This window comes from Anser cygnoides, chromosome 11, assembly GCF_040182565.1.
Source record: "Anser cygnoides isolate HZ-2024a breed goose chromosome 11, Taihu_goose_T2T_genome, whole genome shotgun sequence".
NCBI lineage: Eukaryota > Metazoa > Chordata > Aves > Anseriformes > Anatidae > Anser > Anser cygnoides.
The window spans coordinates 3,350,270-3,365,429 of record NC_089883.1 but is presented as its reverse complement, the minus strand read 5'-3'; the positions used below and the strand labels follow the sequence as shown (position 1 = coordinate 3,365,429).

General features: G+C 46.0%; 2 protein-coding genes across 2 annotated transcripts; both read right to left on the bottom strand.

Annotated features, from left to right (window-relative positions):
• Positions 1-1,458: 1,458 nt before the first annotated feature.
• On the bottom strand, positions 1,459-8,431 carry SELENOS (selenoprotein S). Its single transcript, XM_067003827.1, has 6 exons — positions 8,098-8,431; positions 7,507-7,644; positions 5,828-5,934; positions 4,423-4,512; positions 4,241-4,319; positions 1,459-2,276 (listed from the first exon to the last, which is right to left on the bottom strand). Exons 1-6 carry the CDS (start codon positions 8,198-8,200, stop codon positions 2,197-2,199), a joined length of 597 nt encoding a protein of 198 aa, XP_066859928.1. The 5' UTR covers positions 8,201-8,431; the 3' UTR covers positions 1,459-2,196.
• Positions 8,432-8,667: 236 nt separating this feature from the next.
• SNRPA1 (small nuclear ribonucleoprotein polypeptide A') lies at positions 8,668-14,504 on the bottom strand. The gene is made up of 9 exons (XM_048076346.2): positions 14,325-14,504; positions 13,886-14,033; positions 13,288-13,366; positions 12,316-12,362; positions 12,078-12,180; positions 11,456-11,535; positions 9,971-10,046; positions 9,472-9,565; positions 8,668-8,816 (listed from the first exon to the last, which is right to left on the bottom strand). Exons 1-9 carry the CDS (start codon positions 14,404-14,406, stop codon positions 8,758-8,760), a joined length of 768 nt encoding a protein of 255 aa, XP_047932303.1. The 5' UTR covers positions 14,407-14,504; the 3' UTR covers positions 8,668-8,757.
• Positions 14,505-15,160: the final 656 nt, after the last annotated feature.

The following is a 15,160-nucleotide window of genomic DNA, read 5'->3' as shown; positions in this document are numbered from 1 at the left end:
ATTCTGTACCTTTAAGACAACAATCTCCCACGGCTCTTTTTCTGAAGACACCACCTCAGACTGTTGCCTATTTCCCCAAACAGAAGGGGAAAACGTTCCCCACAGGCACGAGCAAGATAACTTAGCCCTCCCCCGGATGAAGATCTTGAAAAATATTTCCCCGCCTCTATTTTTTCTGCCTTATTCAAGAAGAAAACCTGAAGTTACATTCTGCGCTCTGTGTTACAACAATGGAAATTTAAGGTTATGTATCAAAATGCACAGAAGCCAGGAAATGAAAACCAGTTTCCATAGGAACGTTAATGGCCTTCTCACTTCATCTTCTACATGCATTTTAGCACACACTTCATAGGTCTAAAGTAAAAGGTCCTTCACTTTTCCATTTCATTACTTGGCAACTTCAAAACTCCCAGGTAATGTGCCCCTGCTACATTTACAGTCATAGAAAATCACGGAGGATCGCGCGACACGTAGAAGGAGCAGTCTCTGTATACATATGAGCAGCGCATTCGGAGCTGGCAGTCATCACGCGTACAGATGGACACAAATAATCCAAACACAAGCACTCAGAGACAAGTTTTCATGCAGCCTTAACCTATCCTAATAAAATACTGATATACATAATGCCTACATGCAAGCTCAATAGAAGCAGTCAGACATGCACATGTCATGCGCTAACAGGAGCTACTACACCCTTTATAACGCACAGCTTGGATCTCAGGCATTTTCTGCATTCTGTGCCAGAGAGAGTACCAAGAGGATGGGAGGTTTGGGAAGTTTATTTCTGATGACCAACTCTATTTTCTGTCCACGCTGGTGTAACCCTGATGCTGCATGGCTAAAGCTACGCGCAGTCCTGCTGCCCGGAAACAAGGCACCACACAGGTCTCAGCACAGTTCGTGGCTTCTCTTTTCCCTTTGAACATCTTGCAGCTCAAGCTGAACACGCCTGTGTAAAACCTCCTCCACAAACCATATTTGTCAGCGGCAACTTGAAAAGAAACCCTCTGCTCTGCTAAGAGCAAGTGAGTTTGATACAGATTTTCTGGATTTAGGTTCAACTATATATAGCTGGAGAGTTTTACAACTATTAATCCAACCTACCCCACTTCCGAATCACTTACTAGGGGTAGGGAATGGAGAGTGTCACTTTTTAAACTTGAGGTAAATCTGATTTGGTCTTAACCTGAAGAGGATTCTTCTAGGAATCATGATTTGGAACACAGAACAACCAAATAAAACATAAAAACAAAAAGAACCACTTTAAAAAAACACCCCAAACTATTGTTTATGGTGCTAGCCAAACGAAAATCATTTCATTTGATCTCTCATATGTTTTGCTTTACACATATATACAAAACGCTTTAGCGTTTCGCTTTATATACATTTATTGCACTAGAACATACGCCTTCTATAGAAAAGATGCTGTGGAAAAGCACAAGATTGTAAATACTAGAGTTAGGATTTGTTGGCAATTGTATTTAATATTAACTGTATCTTGTTTTTTACAAAGCAGTTGAAAAGAAAAAAAAAAAAGGAATAGCAAGAAACCCCCATCTGCTGTCTAGCATCAGTAATCCTCACTGGTTTGTTCACCATTTCTAAGGAAAACATCATTCAAGGTAGCTTGTCACAGAGACTCTTCTAAAGTAACTGGCCTTCAGTGCAAATCCAGGGCGTTTGTCAGGTCATCTGGGTTTTCTCAAAGTCCCTCCTCCAAAAATTGATTGCCAATGGTAATATTCTTCCCTTCTAAAGGCCTTCCAGCCAAACACAGTAAATCCCACTACACGCCTGAGGATGGCAAATATCCTCATTTTACGCAGGTAAACTGAGGCCTAGATCATTCACTCACCGGCTCGAGGCCAGTCTTTTGAAAGGCCAACCACAGAATCCAGCTCTCAATCACAAGTGACACATCTGGGCTGGAGACTAGGCTTCCTCACTACAGAGGGAAGAGAATGAACTGATTACACTGACTTTGTTTCTTCTTCATCCTCTCTAAGGGAATCGGGTATTTTTCGTGTGTAGTATCGTCTGCTGTTAATATATGCAAATGATGTAAAATCTGTTTTTAAATTAACTCCTGCACTAAACCACACTCCAAAGGAGTCACTGTGACATGCCAACTGTAGGCAGTCAGACAGCGGGTAGGATTAAGCCTGCTAGTGACGTGAGACACTAGGGAGGTTAGCCTCATCCACCTGCTGACGGGCCCCTGCGGCCTGGTCTCCAGGAACACGTTCCGCCTCCTTCTCCAGACAGGGGGTTATAGCCTAGAAGAACACACAAGAAAGCCACCGTATTAATACTCATCAACACGCAAATCAAAAATTAATTTCACAATTATTTGCACCTTCCTTATACTTACTGCATAGGCAGCAACTTAAGGAAAATGAAAGCAGAGAAAATATCCAGACCTGAGATGGTTTATTTCATAGGGCTAACAGTAAAAGCCATTGAAAATCATTTGTGTCTTAATTTGACCAATTCAATTAAATTAAAATTAATTGCCATTTAATTTCTCTAAATCTGCCTTAAAGCTGTAATGCTGCTCTGCAGTTGCTGTAGAGCAGTAAGAGTTTACCTGTTCTCCCAGGGTCCTACTAGTTAGGGACTTACAATATTCTTTAATTCCAGTCCTGTAACGAATATTTGGAAGGTCAAAAAGCACATTCACTTATTACTACTACAAGATTTTTAAATGAATTTGAAAAGGCAAAAGCACACAGTGATGCAAACAGATACTTTAGTTGAACCTTCCAATGCCATACTACAGACAACCTCACTTTATGAGTATGCACTTGGAAAGGTACAACTTGGCAAACATATTCAGTTTGTTCTGTACAAGGCAAAGAAAAGGAAATCCAAAAGCCTTGCTAACCAAGCAGGTTTCAAAGCAGCCTGTTCCACTGAAACTTCAAGCACCACCTCCACCTTTGAAATTTGTTTTTGTTGTACGAGCTAAGTTCTGCTTTCTAGCTTAATTCGGCAGCTGGACGGAGCAGATGGTTCTTTCACTTCATCCTTAGCTAACTCATGAGAAGATCAGAGACCTCTAATTCTATAATCCGTTAAACTTAAGCAAAGATTTTGCTTAGGCTGAAACGAGGACAGGTAGCAGCTGGATGGATGCCTCAACCTAGTTGCCCTGATCATGTTTCTCAGCACATGAAAGAACCATGTGCTAAGAATGATCACGCATTTCTCGTTCCCAGTAGCAGTAAACGTTCTGTGCAAGAGCTACAAAAGATATCTGACAGTATCAGACATTAGACTGCACTCATATTAAACAACCTAAGATGAACCAATCTGTAATACTCGGAGCAGAACTTTCAGCATTGAACAGTTACCGAGGTACAGGATGTTTAAATGAAGGATCTTCAGGTTTGATACATTTAATCAAGTGACTTACTCACTGCTGCACCCTAAGTGCGTTTCCCTTTTAGTCTGATACAACTGAGGTTGTCTAGGGTGATCCCTTCTGCTATGGAAATTTGTAATTAAAATATTATAGCCAAATTAGCACTTGCAGGTATGGCAAAGGCTGTTTGGCCAAGAGGAGAGGAAGGAGAGGAGCTGCATGGCTGATCTACAGCAGTGACCCTTACGGGGAGGAGTTATGGCTACAGAAAACAGTTAATCCATCGAGATAAATTTCAGTGGTTGACAGTGAGTTTAATGAAACCACCCTATGGTGGCTTGTCAGAGTTGGCAATTGTTTTATACATCTGCAGGATTTGCGTATTCAATAGGTTATTACTGTAATGCCTGATTAACAAGGTCACATCTACCTTAATGAGGTGTTTCATGTCCCTGAGTCTACATAACAGAAAGTAAAATATTTTCTTCCTGCATTGAGTTAGTAGTACAGGTGACTGAAAGACAGGCCAGATATTAAATTACTGGACTTTCCCAACAATAGGGGAGGGGTCCCAGAAATACTGCAAGAACCTGTATTTTTGAGTCACAACAATCTCCCTAAGTTACGGCAAAAGCATTTACAAGAAAACCGAAATACTGTCTCCCTGGGGAAAAGCACGACAGAAACTGCCTGCCAGGTTTTGTACAAAGTGTGAGCAGACCACAATGGGTAAAGCTAGAGAACTTGTTTGTAAGGTACAGTGTTGTTTTCTCCCTGAACAAGAGGGAAATTACAGGTAATTATGCAATGACTTTTTACGCAGGTAGGTAAATGCTCTGTTTCAAGCTCAAAACATCTTAAAGATTTCACACTTACCACCTCCTCTCAAAGGCTTTTTGTTTGGTTTAGATTTCGGGACTGCTGATGAGGTGGAGGCACCGGATTCTACTTCTTGCTGTTCACAAAAGTAAACGTTACTCAGAATTTAGTCAATGTGAACTTCAACTAATCTAATTACACATACATAATTGTAACCTCATTAACAACTTGGTTGTTACCTGACTCAGTTTCAGGTTTCCTTTGTAACTTTTTCCTTCTTGCATGCTTTCCCACATTGCTATCTTCTGCCTTCGCTTCTCTTCTTCAAGCTAGGAGACAAATTGAGGATACGTAAGACAAAGATTTTAGAACTAAGAGAATTGCCCGTGTGACAGAAACAGCTACAACAGGCTCATCAGAACCCAGCGGCTCTATCTTTACCCGATGCAGTACCTCAGCTTTGTGAACACCCAAATCTTCCCAACAACAGAACAGCAACCCCCTCTTCCCCAGTACACACAAGACTGCGTCTGCAGCTTCTTTTGACCCCTTCATGCTTAAAAATATTTTGGAAGTAAAACAGAACTAAGTCTATAAAAAGTACTGAGTAAAGAACGTTGCATCTGATGGCCATTTGAAGCACAACGGGGGGTTCTACGGCAGAAAACGTGTTTTTTTAAATGAATAAGCCAGCTACATATTTACATCCCAATATACACTATCAAAGGTTCTCCCTTCTCTCTTCTGAAGTAATCAATCCAAAAAAATAAATAAACTCATAGTTAGAACAGACTGCCTTCCTCTCAGCAAGCAGGAAGAAAACAAGACAGCTGACCCGTCCAGTCAAACAAAACCAAGCTCCCCAAGCCCAAGTACATTAGGCCCAAGATTTTCTAAACAGTGGCTATTTTCTCCCACACTATGACTTTTCTTTCAACTGCCAGCATTTCTCAAAGTGTCAGCTATAAATTGAAATCTGAATGTAGTTGATTGCAAAAGCAAAAATAGAAGAACCGGGATTAACGAGCAATATTATTGCTGTGCTGATCACATCAACTTTTCTGCACCGCCCCAGATAGCCATATGCTATCTGTCACTACCTCAAACTGTAGCTCCAAACACTAAATTATTGCAATGTTTTGCTAAACTACATTTCAAAGAACTCGTATTTTCCACTAAGAGCAGAAAACACATGTACATGTAATCTAAAACTGCAGCAGATCCCCTCCAGCCATTCACGGTGCACCTACGTTCCTGTAGGTACAGACTTACCTCTCTCAAAAAAAAAAAAAGTCAAAAAATCAAATAATAAAAGAAGCTCAAGGTGCTCCAGACACACAAATACTGGCGGAGAATCAAGCATCCCAGAGATTGATCACTTCAAGAACGAGCAGAATACTAAACATATCAATAGTTCGAATCAACTGCGAGCATCAGGACCTCAGGCTGACACAGCATGCAGATACACGCCTGGTGACAAGGGCCAGGTGACGAAAGGGGAAGAAACCCCACCACCTACATTCCCGCAGAGAGAATGAGTCCCCTGTCCTTCTGGCAACTAGCGTGGTATAAACCTTTCTACAACAGCAGCGAAGCACCTGATGACAAGTTTAGGAGCTAAGGAAAGGAGTGCTCTCCAGTTACCTGTCTTTGTTTTTCTTTGTATCTTTCTGCTTGTGCATTCAACTCCTCTTGCATCCTGAGGCGTGCTGCTGCCAAAGCTTCCTGCCTCCTTACCACCAGGTCGGGCTCTAGGAAATTGCACAAGAGTTTGCAAAGCAGTTCGAAATAAATTCTAAACAGTATCCTCAAAGAATGGGAACAAGGAAAGGCTCGCATCCCTTGCCACAACAGTTTTGCAGAAAATCACAGCTCAAGTCCAGTTTGCAGCTTATCTTTCACAGTAATTCATACGCTGATTTAAATCTCTTAATATTTAAATATTTTTAGAGCAATTACTTCAACGGGCTTTTAATGAATACAGACACCCATGTAACGAACCCATAAAAATTAAAATTCAAGCTTCTAGAATATTTGCTTCTATTTCTGAAGGATTTGTTTGACACAAATAGTTTCAGAAATATCATCCAGGCTTCGCAGGGATTCCATTTTTACCCGGAGAGCTCGTTTTATGCAGAAGCATAGGGCAACCAGCCCACGTTCACTCCTACTGCTTCTGGCAATTGGTCCTGCTGGTTGGATTACGGCAGCGGGGCACCGGCAGATTTAATCTGCTCCGTCAGCGGAGAAATTGCTCACAAACGTCAAACATATCTCAACAGAAAACTGGCAGTCTCGGAAAATCTACACCGAGTAACCCAGTTGGCCTTTAGAAGAGGTCAAGAGAAAAATGCTAAGAAGCAAATATTACTCTTTTTTATTTCCAGTAGCTGAAGTACCTCCACACCTGTTTGACTCCTTGTTCGTAACTACCCAATGATGAGCACAAAAGAACTTTCGGTAGTTTCAGGAATTTCATTGTATAGGCAGTTCCGGCAATTAAATCAAGATCCAATTATGATTACAAAAAAAAACACCAGTAGGATAAGGACAAGTGAGTAACGTTTTCTGAGGTCACACGAACTGCCATGCCAGCACAGCAGAGGGATCGGTGCCAAGCACTTTTCTTTCAGCAGCCATACAAGCACAGCCCGCGCTTTACGGCAGCAGGTCTTGGAGTGGGGCAGGATCACGACTGCGTAAGGTTTTCAACCTTTGCCACACTGCAGAAGGCAACGCACACAGGAGGCGGCTACACCCCAAATGTACATAGTCCCAATGGAGTCAGAACTGCGAAGGAATAACTCAAAGGAGAGGAACGATGAATGTTAATTAAAAGGTCCCTCCTCCGGTATTTCCATTTGGGTGTTTTGTTTTTCTTTGAGAATTCTGAAAGCTTTTTTGACAGATACATGGCCACAACTCATCTGAAGCATGTGGCTCTCTGATCTCCTGCACTGTCAGACCAGCCATTCCCTTGTGCTGCAGAGCCCTGCTCCTTCCCTCCTTACCACATTGCTTCCTAACACAACCCCACCATAACACAGACTTTTAAAAACATTTCTTGTTTCCCCCCTGGTCTCTTCAGCAAGATCTACACGCTTCCATGGGCCTTAACGGTCACCCTGAGTACCCCTCACGGTTAAAATCCCCCAGAGCAGAATCTCTTTTTGCTGTCATTAAGCAAGATCCTGCCTGTGTGGAGCCCAACAGCTGTCAGCCATCCCACAGTGACTGAGGAGTGCAGCAGGAACCTAGAGGCTGACAACCACACCTCAGCACCACCGTACACAGCCCCGGGGAGCGCGCGAGGCTTTACTGACCGATATCTGCTGCATCAACCGCTCCTGACCGGCCGCCAGGCCTGGCGGCCAGGCTTTGGGATATCTTCTGGACGATGACATAGATGGCGACGCAGGCCAGAAGGATGTACCAGCCGTAGTTGGCCAGCAGCGAGCCCACTGCGATGGGGACGAGGCATAGGTTAGGGCAGGCTGCCTGCCACCACCAGCCACGCACCCCTCCCACCCCTCAACTTCCCAACCCCAGGCTCCAGGCCCCGGTTCCCCTCACGCCCCAAGCTCCGGGTTCAGCTCCCCTCACACCCCCTGCCTCAACCCCAGCTCCCCTCACAGCCCGGGCTCCGGGCCCGGTTCCCCTCATAACCCACCCCCTGCCTCAACCCCCAGCCCCAGCTCCCCTCACACGCCCAGGCCCGGTTCTCCCCCCAGCTCCAGGCCCCTGCCCCGGTTCCCCTCACACCCCCAGGCCCAGCCCCAGGCTCCCGTTCCCCTCAGGCCCAGCCCCAGCCCCAGTCCCCTCACAGCCCCTCCCCAGACCCGGTTCCCCTCACAGCCCCCCCTCAGGCCCAGTTCCCTCCCTCAGCCCCCCGGCTCTCCCCCCCCGGCTCCTACCCGCGTGCCGCAGCAGCTCGGCGCCGCCCCCGCCCCACTCCAGCTCCGTTCCGCCGGCCCCGCCGCCGCCGCCGCCCCCGACCCCGCCGCCCCCCAGCTCCATCTCCCCGCTCCCCGCCGCCACCGCCCCCTCCTCCTCCTCCTCCTCCCGGCCGGGCACCGCCCCGCCAATCACCGCCCGCCCCGTGCCGTGCCCCGCCCGCTGGACGAGCGGGGAGCCAATGGGGTTAAGCGAACCCCGCCTCGCGGGCCAATAGCGGGACGACAGAGTGGAAGGGGGGCGAGACCGGAACGGCGAAGGCCAATGAGAAAGGGAGGGCGGAGGGCCAATGGGGGCTCAACAGCAGCAGATGGTCCCGCCTTCCTTAAGGCCCGCCCCCCCATTCTCCAAATATGGTATGACCACGCCCACCCGCCCTCAATGTACCGCCCCTGATCTGTGACCACGCCCCCACCCGCGAAAGGACCGCCCCCCGCTCACGGCCACGCCCCCATTCCCCATAAACCACGCCCCCTTGCCCCAGGCCACGTCCCCCCCCAGACACGCAGCAGCAGCTCAGCACCAGCGGCCCCCGGCCCCGCTCCTTTATTGAGGGGTGAGCGCGGCGCGGAGCCCCCGGCACGGCCCCGAGGGAAGCCCCCAGCAGCCCCGGCCCCCCGCTAGGAGCCGTTGGGGACGGCGTCTTCCTCCATCTCCTCCTCGGCGTCCTCGGCCGGCCCTGGGGGAGACAGGCAGGGTTCAGCAGGGTATATAATAATGCCTAATAGTGCAAAGCGTTAACAAACGCCCCAAAAAAAGGTTGACTGGGGGGGGGTCTCAGCTGCAGGTAATGAGCGATGGTGGCAGCCTGCAGCTAGGGGGTGTCTGCTTGTGGTCACAAAGACCCCCGGGGGACGCCCAAAGACCCCCGGGGGACGCCCAAAGACCCCCGGGGGGACGCCCAAAGACCCCCGGGGGGACGCCCAAAGACCCCCGGGGGACGCCCAAAGACCCCCGGGGGACGCCCAAAGACCCCCGGGGGACGCCCAAAGACCCCCGGGGGGACGCCCAGGACAATAGGGGGAGTCCCAAAATCCTGGGATCATTGTCCTTTAAACGACTGGGATAAGGCTAAGCGTTTACAGCCGACACCACGGCACCTTGCTGCTCCCCTGTGCCAGCTCTGGACCCCACGCTGGCAGCCAGGCGGCTCCCCTGCTCGTCGCACAGCCTTAGGGCTGATCCCCGCTCATTCCGGCCATCAAATTATGGGGGTTTTAAAGAGCTTTTTTTTTTTTTCAACTCTTTCACTATTTGCCCTTTCTGCCTTAAAGCACTTGCTGAGCACTTAAAGACACGTAGGTTCTGTTTGGAAACCAGAAGCAGAGCGTGACCTGGTTTTCGCTCTCTGCCGGGTATCTGACCAGCCTGCAGCAAGCCTTTCAGTCTCTCCACTTCAGCCAAAGTCGAGGCATTTGCTATGGCAGTCTAAAAAACAGACAAAAGAACACGATGAACCTTCACACGCAGCACGTCAGTCTGTTTAAAATAAACATACCAAGTTTTTTTTTCCGCCTAAGCAAAGCTAAGCTTTTACATTCTAAAAGGTTCTACATATGACAAAGCACGACCTTACTTCCTCCCTTATTAAACAAGCTGTTCTACTCTGGGAGAACTCTAAGCTCAGGACAAAGTTTCAGTTAAAATCTCAAAAAAACAGGTATGCCGTAGAAGAAAACTTACGGGACAAGCACCTACAACAAACAGGACGTACTGTCCTATTCATCTGAGCAGAGTCAGATGTTGCCAGGAAAAAAAAAAGCACATTTTTTCTGTTTGGATTCAGTTTTTCTCCTCCATTTTTGTCCCCGTGTGCTGTCCTGCCACACCTACCTTAATTGCCTCGACGTCACCTGGGGAGGGCCCAGTTTTCTTTTTGTCCGTTGGCAGACCTGCGCCTGGATTGAAGCTTCAAAGAAAAAAAAAAAGCAGAGTATCATTACACTCTGTGAGGAGCACGTGCTTCTCTTACTTCCAAACCAGGTTTGGAAGCATTTCATTCAATCAAGTGTAGTATCTTATCTTTGTTAACAAACTGATACAGTGAATTGCCTCCTTCAGAAACACCAGCAACTCATCCCCAGGGTCCCATTCCCCCTCCCACCCTTCAGCTGCTCATAACGAGAGGCAGGGCATAATTTATGAAGTATTTGACAAGAGCTACTCGATTTGGATGTTGTTGAACACTCCGTTTCATCCGTCACCATTACGAAGGCAGGGTGGATAAATACAGAGTAAATGAAATGGGGGTTTCCTTTTCTCACATATTTAATGTGCCATTGTGACAGCTTGTGTTAAAGCCTGCGCTACACTAGGTGCAATCTTAAACTTTTGCTTCTCAGAGTTACCTGCTTTAAAAAAAAATAAATAAACGTTTATAGTCTGTGAAAATGGGAGTTACTGACTACGCAGCAGGAAAGAATTTCCTGAAATGCTGACCCAGCCTCAGAAACCTGCAGCCTCTTCTGCAGCTATAGGGAGATTTTGTTTGTATGTTTATCAAACTACTGAGATCACTGATTTACCTGTTCTAAAACTACCAGACCTGAACCCTTTTTTTACTCACAATCCTTAGTGAAAGTCCACCTGTTACAGTTTTAGATGCTAAATACATTTGAGATACTTTTGTTACTCAGCTATGAATTTGGAAATGCTGTTGCCATGCGTGGTCTGAATTCTGTTTTCCAAGCAACTCAATGAAAAATTACACAAAAAGAAGGCCAGGTTACATAGGGCCCTGGACAACCTGATCTAGTGGGTGGCATCCCTGCCCGCAGCAGGAGGGTTAGAACAAGATGATATTTAAGGTCCCTTCCAACCTGAGCCATTCTATGACGTACCATTTAAGAATTTAACTGAATAAGCATATATTTTTATATAAAATATATAAATAATAGATTTTAAATTATATTTTAATATTAAATTGTTTTCATCTGCATTTATCCTCCTAGTTAAAACAGGTTCTACTGTTTATAGTCCCTAGAAAAACATAAGATTTTTCAGTTAGTGATCAGCTAGAGAGTGGAAAAATAAACATACAAACAACAGCCGCCTCTTTGCAGTAAAGTAACAGAGGGGAAAAAAAGGTTTCCTGCTCGTTGATGTAAATGAATCCACCCTGACCAAAGGTCTCTTTCAGAAATATTCCTGAGCTGTATTCACCACCATCCAAAAATTAGCCAGAAGCGCCTCGTGAAATCACCCTACCGAAGTTAAGCCATCCTGCCAATAACGGCTGTTTCAGTTTCGTGCGTAATGCCGCACACAAAGTGGTGTTTCTGAAGGAGAACGCCAGCGTAAATTTATTTTTCATCTTACGTTTTTGATCTCCTGGCAATATCCTTTGCAAGCTGTGCACCCCGTTTGCCCTTGAACATTTTCTCTGCCTCCTGTCGCTCCTACAGCGATACCACACACACAAAGTTAATTTAGGAACATTGCATTTTGCAAAGTTGCTGTCTTTGCAAAGAAAGATGCTTTGGCTCATCTTCATCAGCGAACATTGGCACACGGAGAGCAGGCGTAACAACAAGCACACAAACACTGTCCAAATGCTCAGACTCAAGGCATATCAGCCTAACGCTCTGAAAAACAACAACTCTCCCACACTGCATCTTCACTGAGAACAGAGGGCTCCGCTGTGATTTTTCATTCCTTTCTCCAGATCTCTTTCTACCAAGAAAACTAGCCAGCCAGAAGAGAATCAGACTAAACAAACGACGGTAGTAAAACATAGTCAAATGTAATTAAGCAGACTAGATTCTTAACGGAATGAAATCATGAAAGAAAGCAAAGCACATGTTTTAAAGCCACTTAGGATTCATAGTTTCAATACAATTTACAAATATGGCAAAAAGCTTGTTCTTGCCACTAAAGTTACAAGAACGTAACAAGAAAAAAGGTCTTCATCGTGTGCTGAATCAGAAGAGAGAAGACTTACTTTGAGTTTTACTTTCTGAAAATCCAGTACTCTGACTTGAGGAACTTTGTGGATTACATACAGTCTGTAATGCTTCTTATTTGTTACAGGATTCCTTAAAATGCTACAAAGTAAATAAAGGTTACAAAGAGGTACTTAATATGAAATACATTAAAATAAAGATATATCTATATTCAAATACAGATATAAATTCAGAGGAAAAACACAAAAAGTAACTTCTCTTTTCAAGATTACATACCTCAGGTACGTCAGTGATTTAATACTTGATAATGGATCCAGTTCACCCTACATAATGGGAACACAGAAACAATCTTGAATGCATTTAATAAGAATCCAGTATTTTAAAACAAAGTTCCTAAACTTCTACCCGTCTTTATAAGTTACTGCTTCAGAGTCAGAATAATCTCACGTTCATTTCAAGCTTATTTTTTTGAAAATTTAGGCAAATAGCATTTGTACTGTGGCAAATGACTGCAGTAAGTCAATAAAGTTTCAAGTAATACTACTATACGCAATTTAAGGCAGCCAAATGAGCCATAAGTTTTAATTTCTACTATGGAAAAGATATGTTCCAGAAACAGGTGGAAAAAAGAGCAACGAAGCAAGTTTCATTTTTAACAAAGAATTAAGAATAAGAAAATTGCAAGTAGACCTGCTGGTATTAGATCTGCTCAAATGCTATATAAAGGATTCAAATCTGGTCACTTTTACACATAACACCACTAACAAAACCAATAAGGTTGCACTCAGGCTCTTGGCTTATGAATTAAATAATTCAAATGGAGAATATTAGATGCACTTGCATTTTCTAGTTCTGAATAAGTGACCAAAAAGAAGTTTTAAAAGAGAATTTTCATACAGTTTTTAAAAACAGAGACTGTTTGTTCAGTTCAATATTAGACCTAAAAGTATTTAATTTCAAAGTAATTAGATCACCTTTGTGAATGCTCCTCACTAGACTCTCACATGTGTTTTAGAAATCAATTAGAATTACTAAAATTTAGCTATTTTTTAACAGGAAACCCACCCAAACCTTTTGACTGCTGTTCCACTGCATGCTGCAAATTATGTTAATTAAACCATACACACTGATATACACACCACACTACCAAATTCAAGTGGTATTTCTCTAAAGAAAAAGGTTAATTAGAAAGATGACATAACCACACAATTTAGTCCTGTTTGGATTTATTCTGCATCAGTAGCTTACCAATTCGGCAATGTTATTGTTGGTAAGAACGAGCTCCGTGAGGCTGGGCAGAGCCTGCTCAAGTCCTTCACCGATCCGACTGAAGAAGAACAAAAATCCAAAGGTTTAACTTAGGCGGGAAATTAGCAATGGTGAAAACACACAAATATGAAAATACAGAGCTTCTCTCTTAAAGATAACCAAGTCTGACACCGGCACAAGTTTGGGTTGGCATCAGCTACAAGACTTTTTCTAATCAAAGCAGCATAAAATACCAGCTGGCACTGAAAGAGCATTAGATGCACGATATGAGTTACAATCATTCAACTGCAGGCATCCCTCTTTGCCTGCTCTTTATAGGGACGGTAAATGAACTCCAAAAGATTCTAGCCAAGTTCCAGACTCTGCATGTCACTGTCCTGTCTGAAAAGTGAAGACTGACCAGGGACAGATTTTTTCAATGAACAACGCAAGCAAGCTGAATAGGGCTTATACAGTATTCGCTGCCATTTTTTTCCCCCCACAAAACAAACATTTCTACAACTATCCTGCACTGACAGATGCTTCTCCTCCCAAGAGCACCTTCCTCTGCCCCAGGGTCCCAAACGCAACCACTCACCAAATCCTGTTGTTATTCATCAGGAGGGTTTTCAGCCTCCTCAGCAGGGGGAACCCGTCCAGCTTGCGGATCTCGTTGTCAGAGAAATCGATCGCATCGAACTGGTCCAAAGTGGCGCCTAAATTCTCGATAACGGGGATTTTATAGCCTGCGGGAGAGGAAGTAAGGCATGGATTAGAGGGTGGCTACGGAAGAGTAAAACACAGCGAAAAACAAGGCCTCGGGGAGATGCCTGGACAGAGGGATTGCTAAAAAAAAAAAGCCTGCAGGGTGCCTTTACCCCGCTCCCGCACAGAATAAAGCCTCCAACAGCCCCCACAGCCTCCCCAGAGCCAAAAAACGAGTTCCTGGGCCCAAAACCAGTCCCACAGCGCCGGGCCCAGCTCCCCCCCGGGGCCCAGCTCCCCCCCGGGGCCCAGCTCCCCCCTCAGCCCCGCACCGCGCAGGTCGAGCTCTCGGTCCCGGACGGCGTTGGTGTACTGCGCCGCCTGCTCGATCAGCTCCGCCGTGAGCTTCACCATCCCGCCGGGCCGTGCTAGGCCGCACCAGGCCCAGCCGAGCCGCGCCGTGCCGAGCCGAGCCCGCCCCGCTCCGCCAGGCCCCGCAGCCGAGCGCCGAGCAGGCGCCGCCCGCCCCCCTCCTTCTCCGCCCCTCGGCTCCTCCTCCGCGAAATGGCGGCCGGGGAGGGCGGGAAGAGGGGGGGGGTGGTCGCTTCTAGGTTTAGCTCTGTCACCTGAACAATAAATAAGTTCTTCCTCACGTGGCGACGAAACCTCCTGTGGTGCAATTTATACCCATTACTCCTTGTGCTATCACCGGCCACCACTTAGATGAGTTTGGCCCCGTCCCCTTTACATTGCCCCCCTCAGGTATCTGTAGAGGTTGATAAGATCCCCTCTCAATCTCCTCTTCTCTAGGCTAAACAGGCCCAGCTCGCTTAGTCCTTCCCCGTAGGACAGATGCTCCAATCCCTTAGTCATCTTCATGGCTCTACACTGGACCCCCTCTAGAAGCTCTACGTCCCTCTTGTACCGAATCGTGGAGGAGCGTGGAGTCCAACTCCCGGCTCCACACAGGACCACCCAAAACTCAAACCGTGTGTCTGAGAGTGGTGTCCAAACGCATCTTGAACTTGAACTCCGCCAGGCTCAGTGCCATGACCACTTCCCTGGGGAGTCTGTGCCAGCGCGTGACCACCTTCTCAGTGCAGAACCTTTTCCCAATGTCCAGCCTGACCCTCCCCTGTCCCAGCTCCATGACATTCCTTCGGGTCCT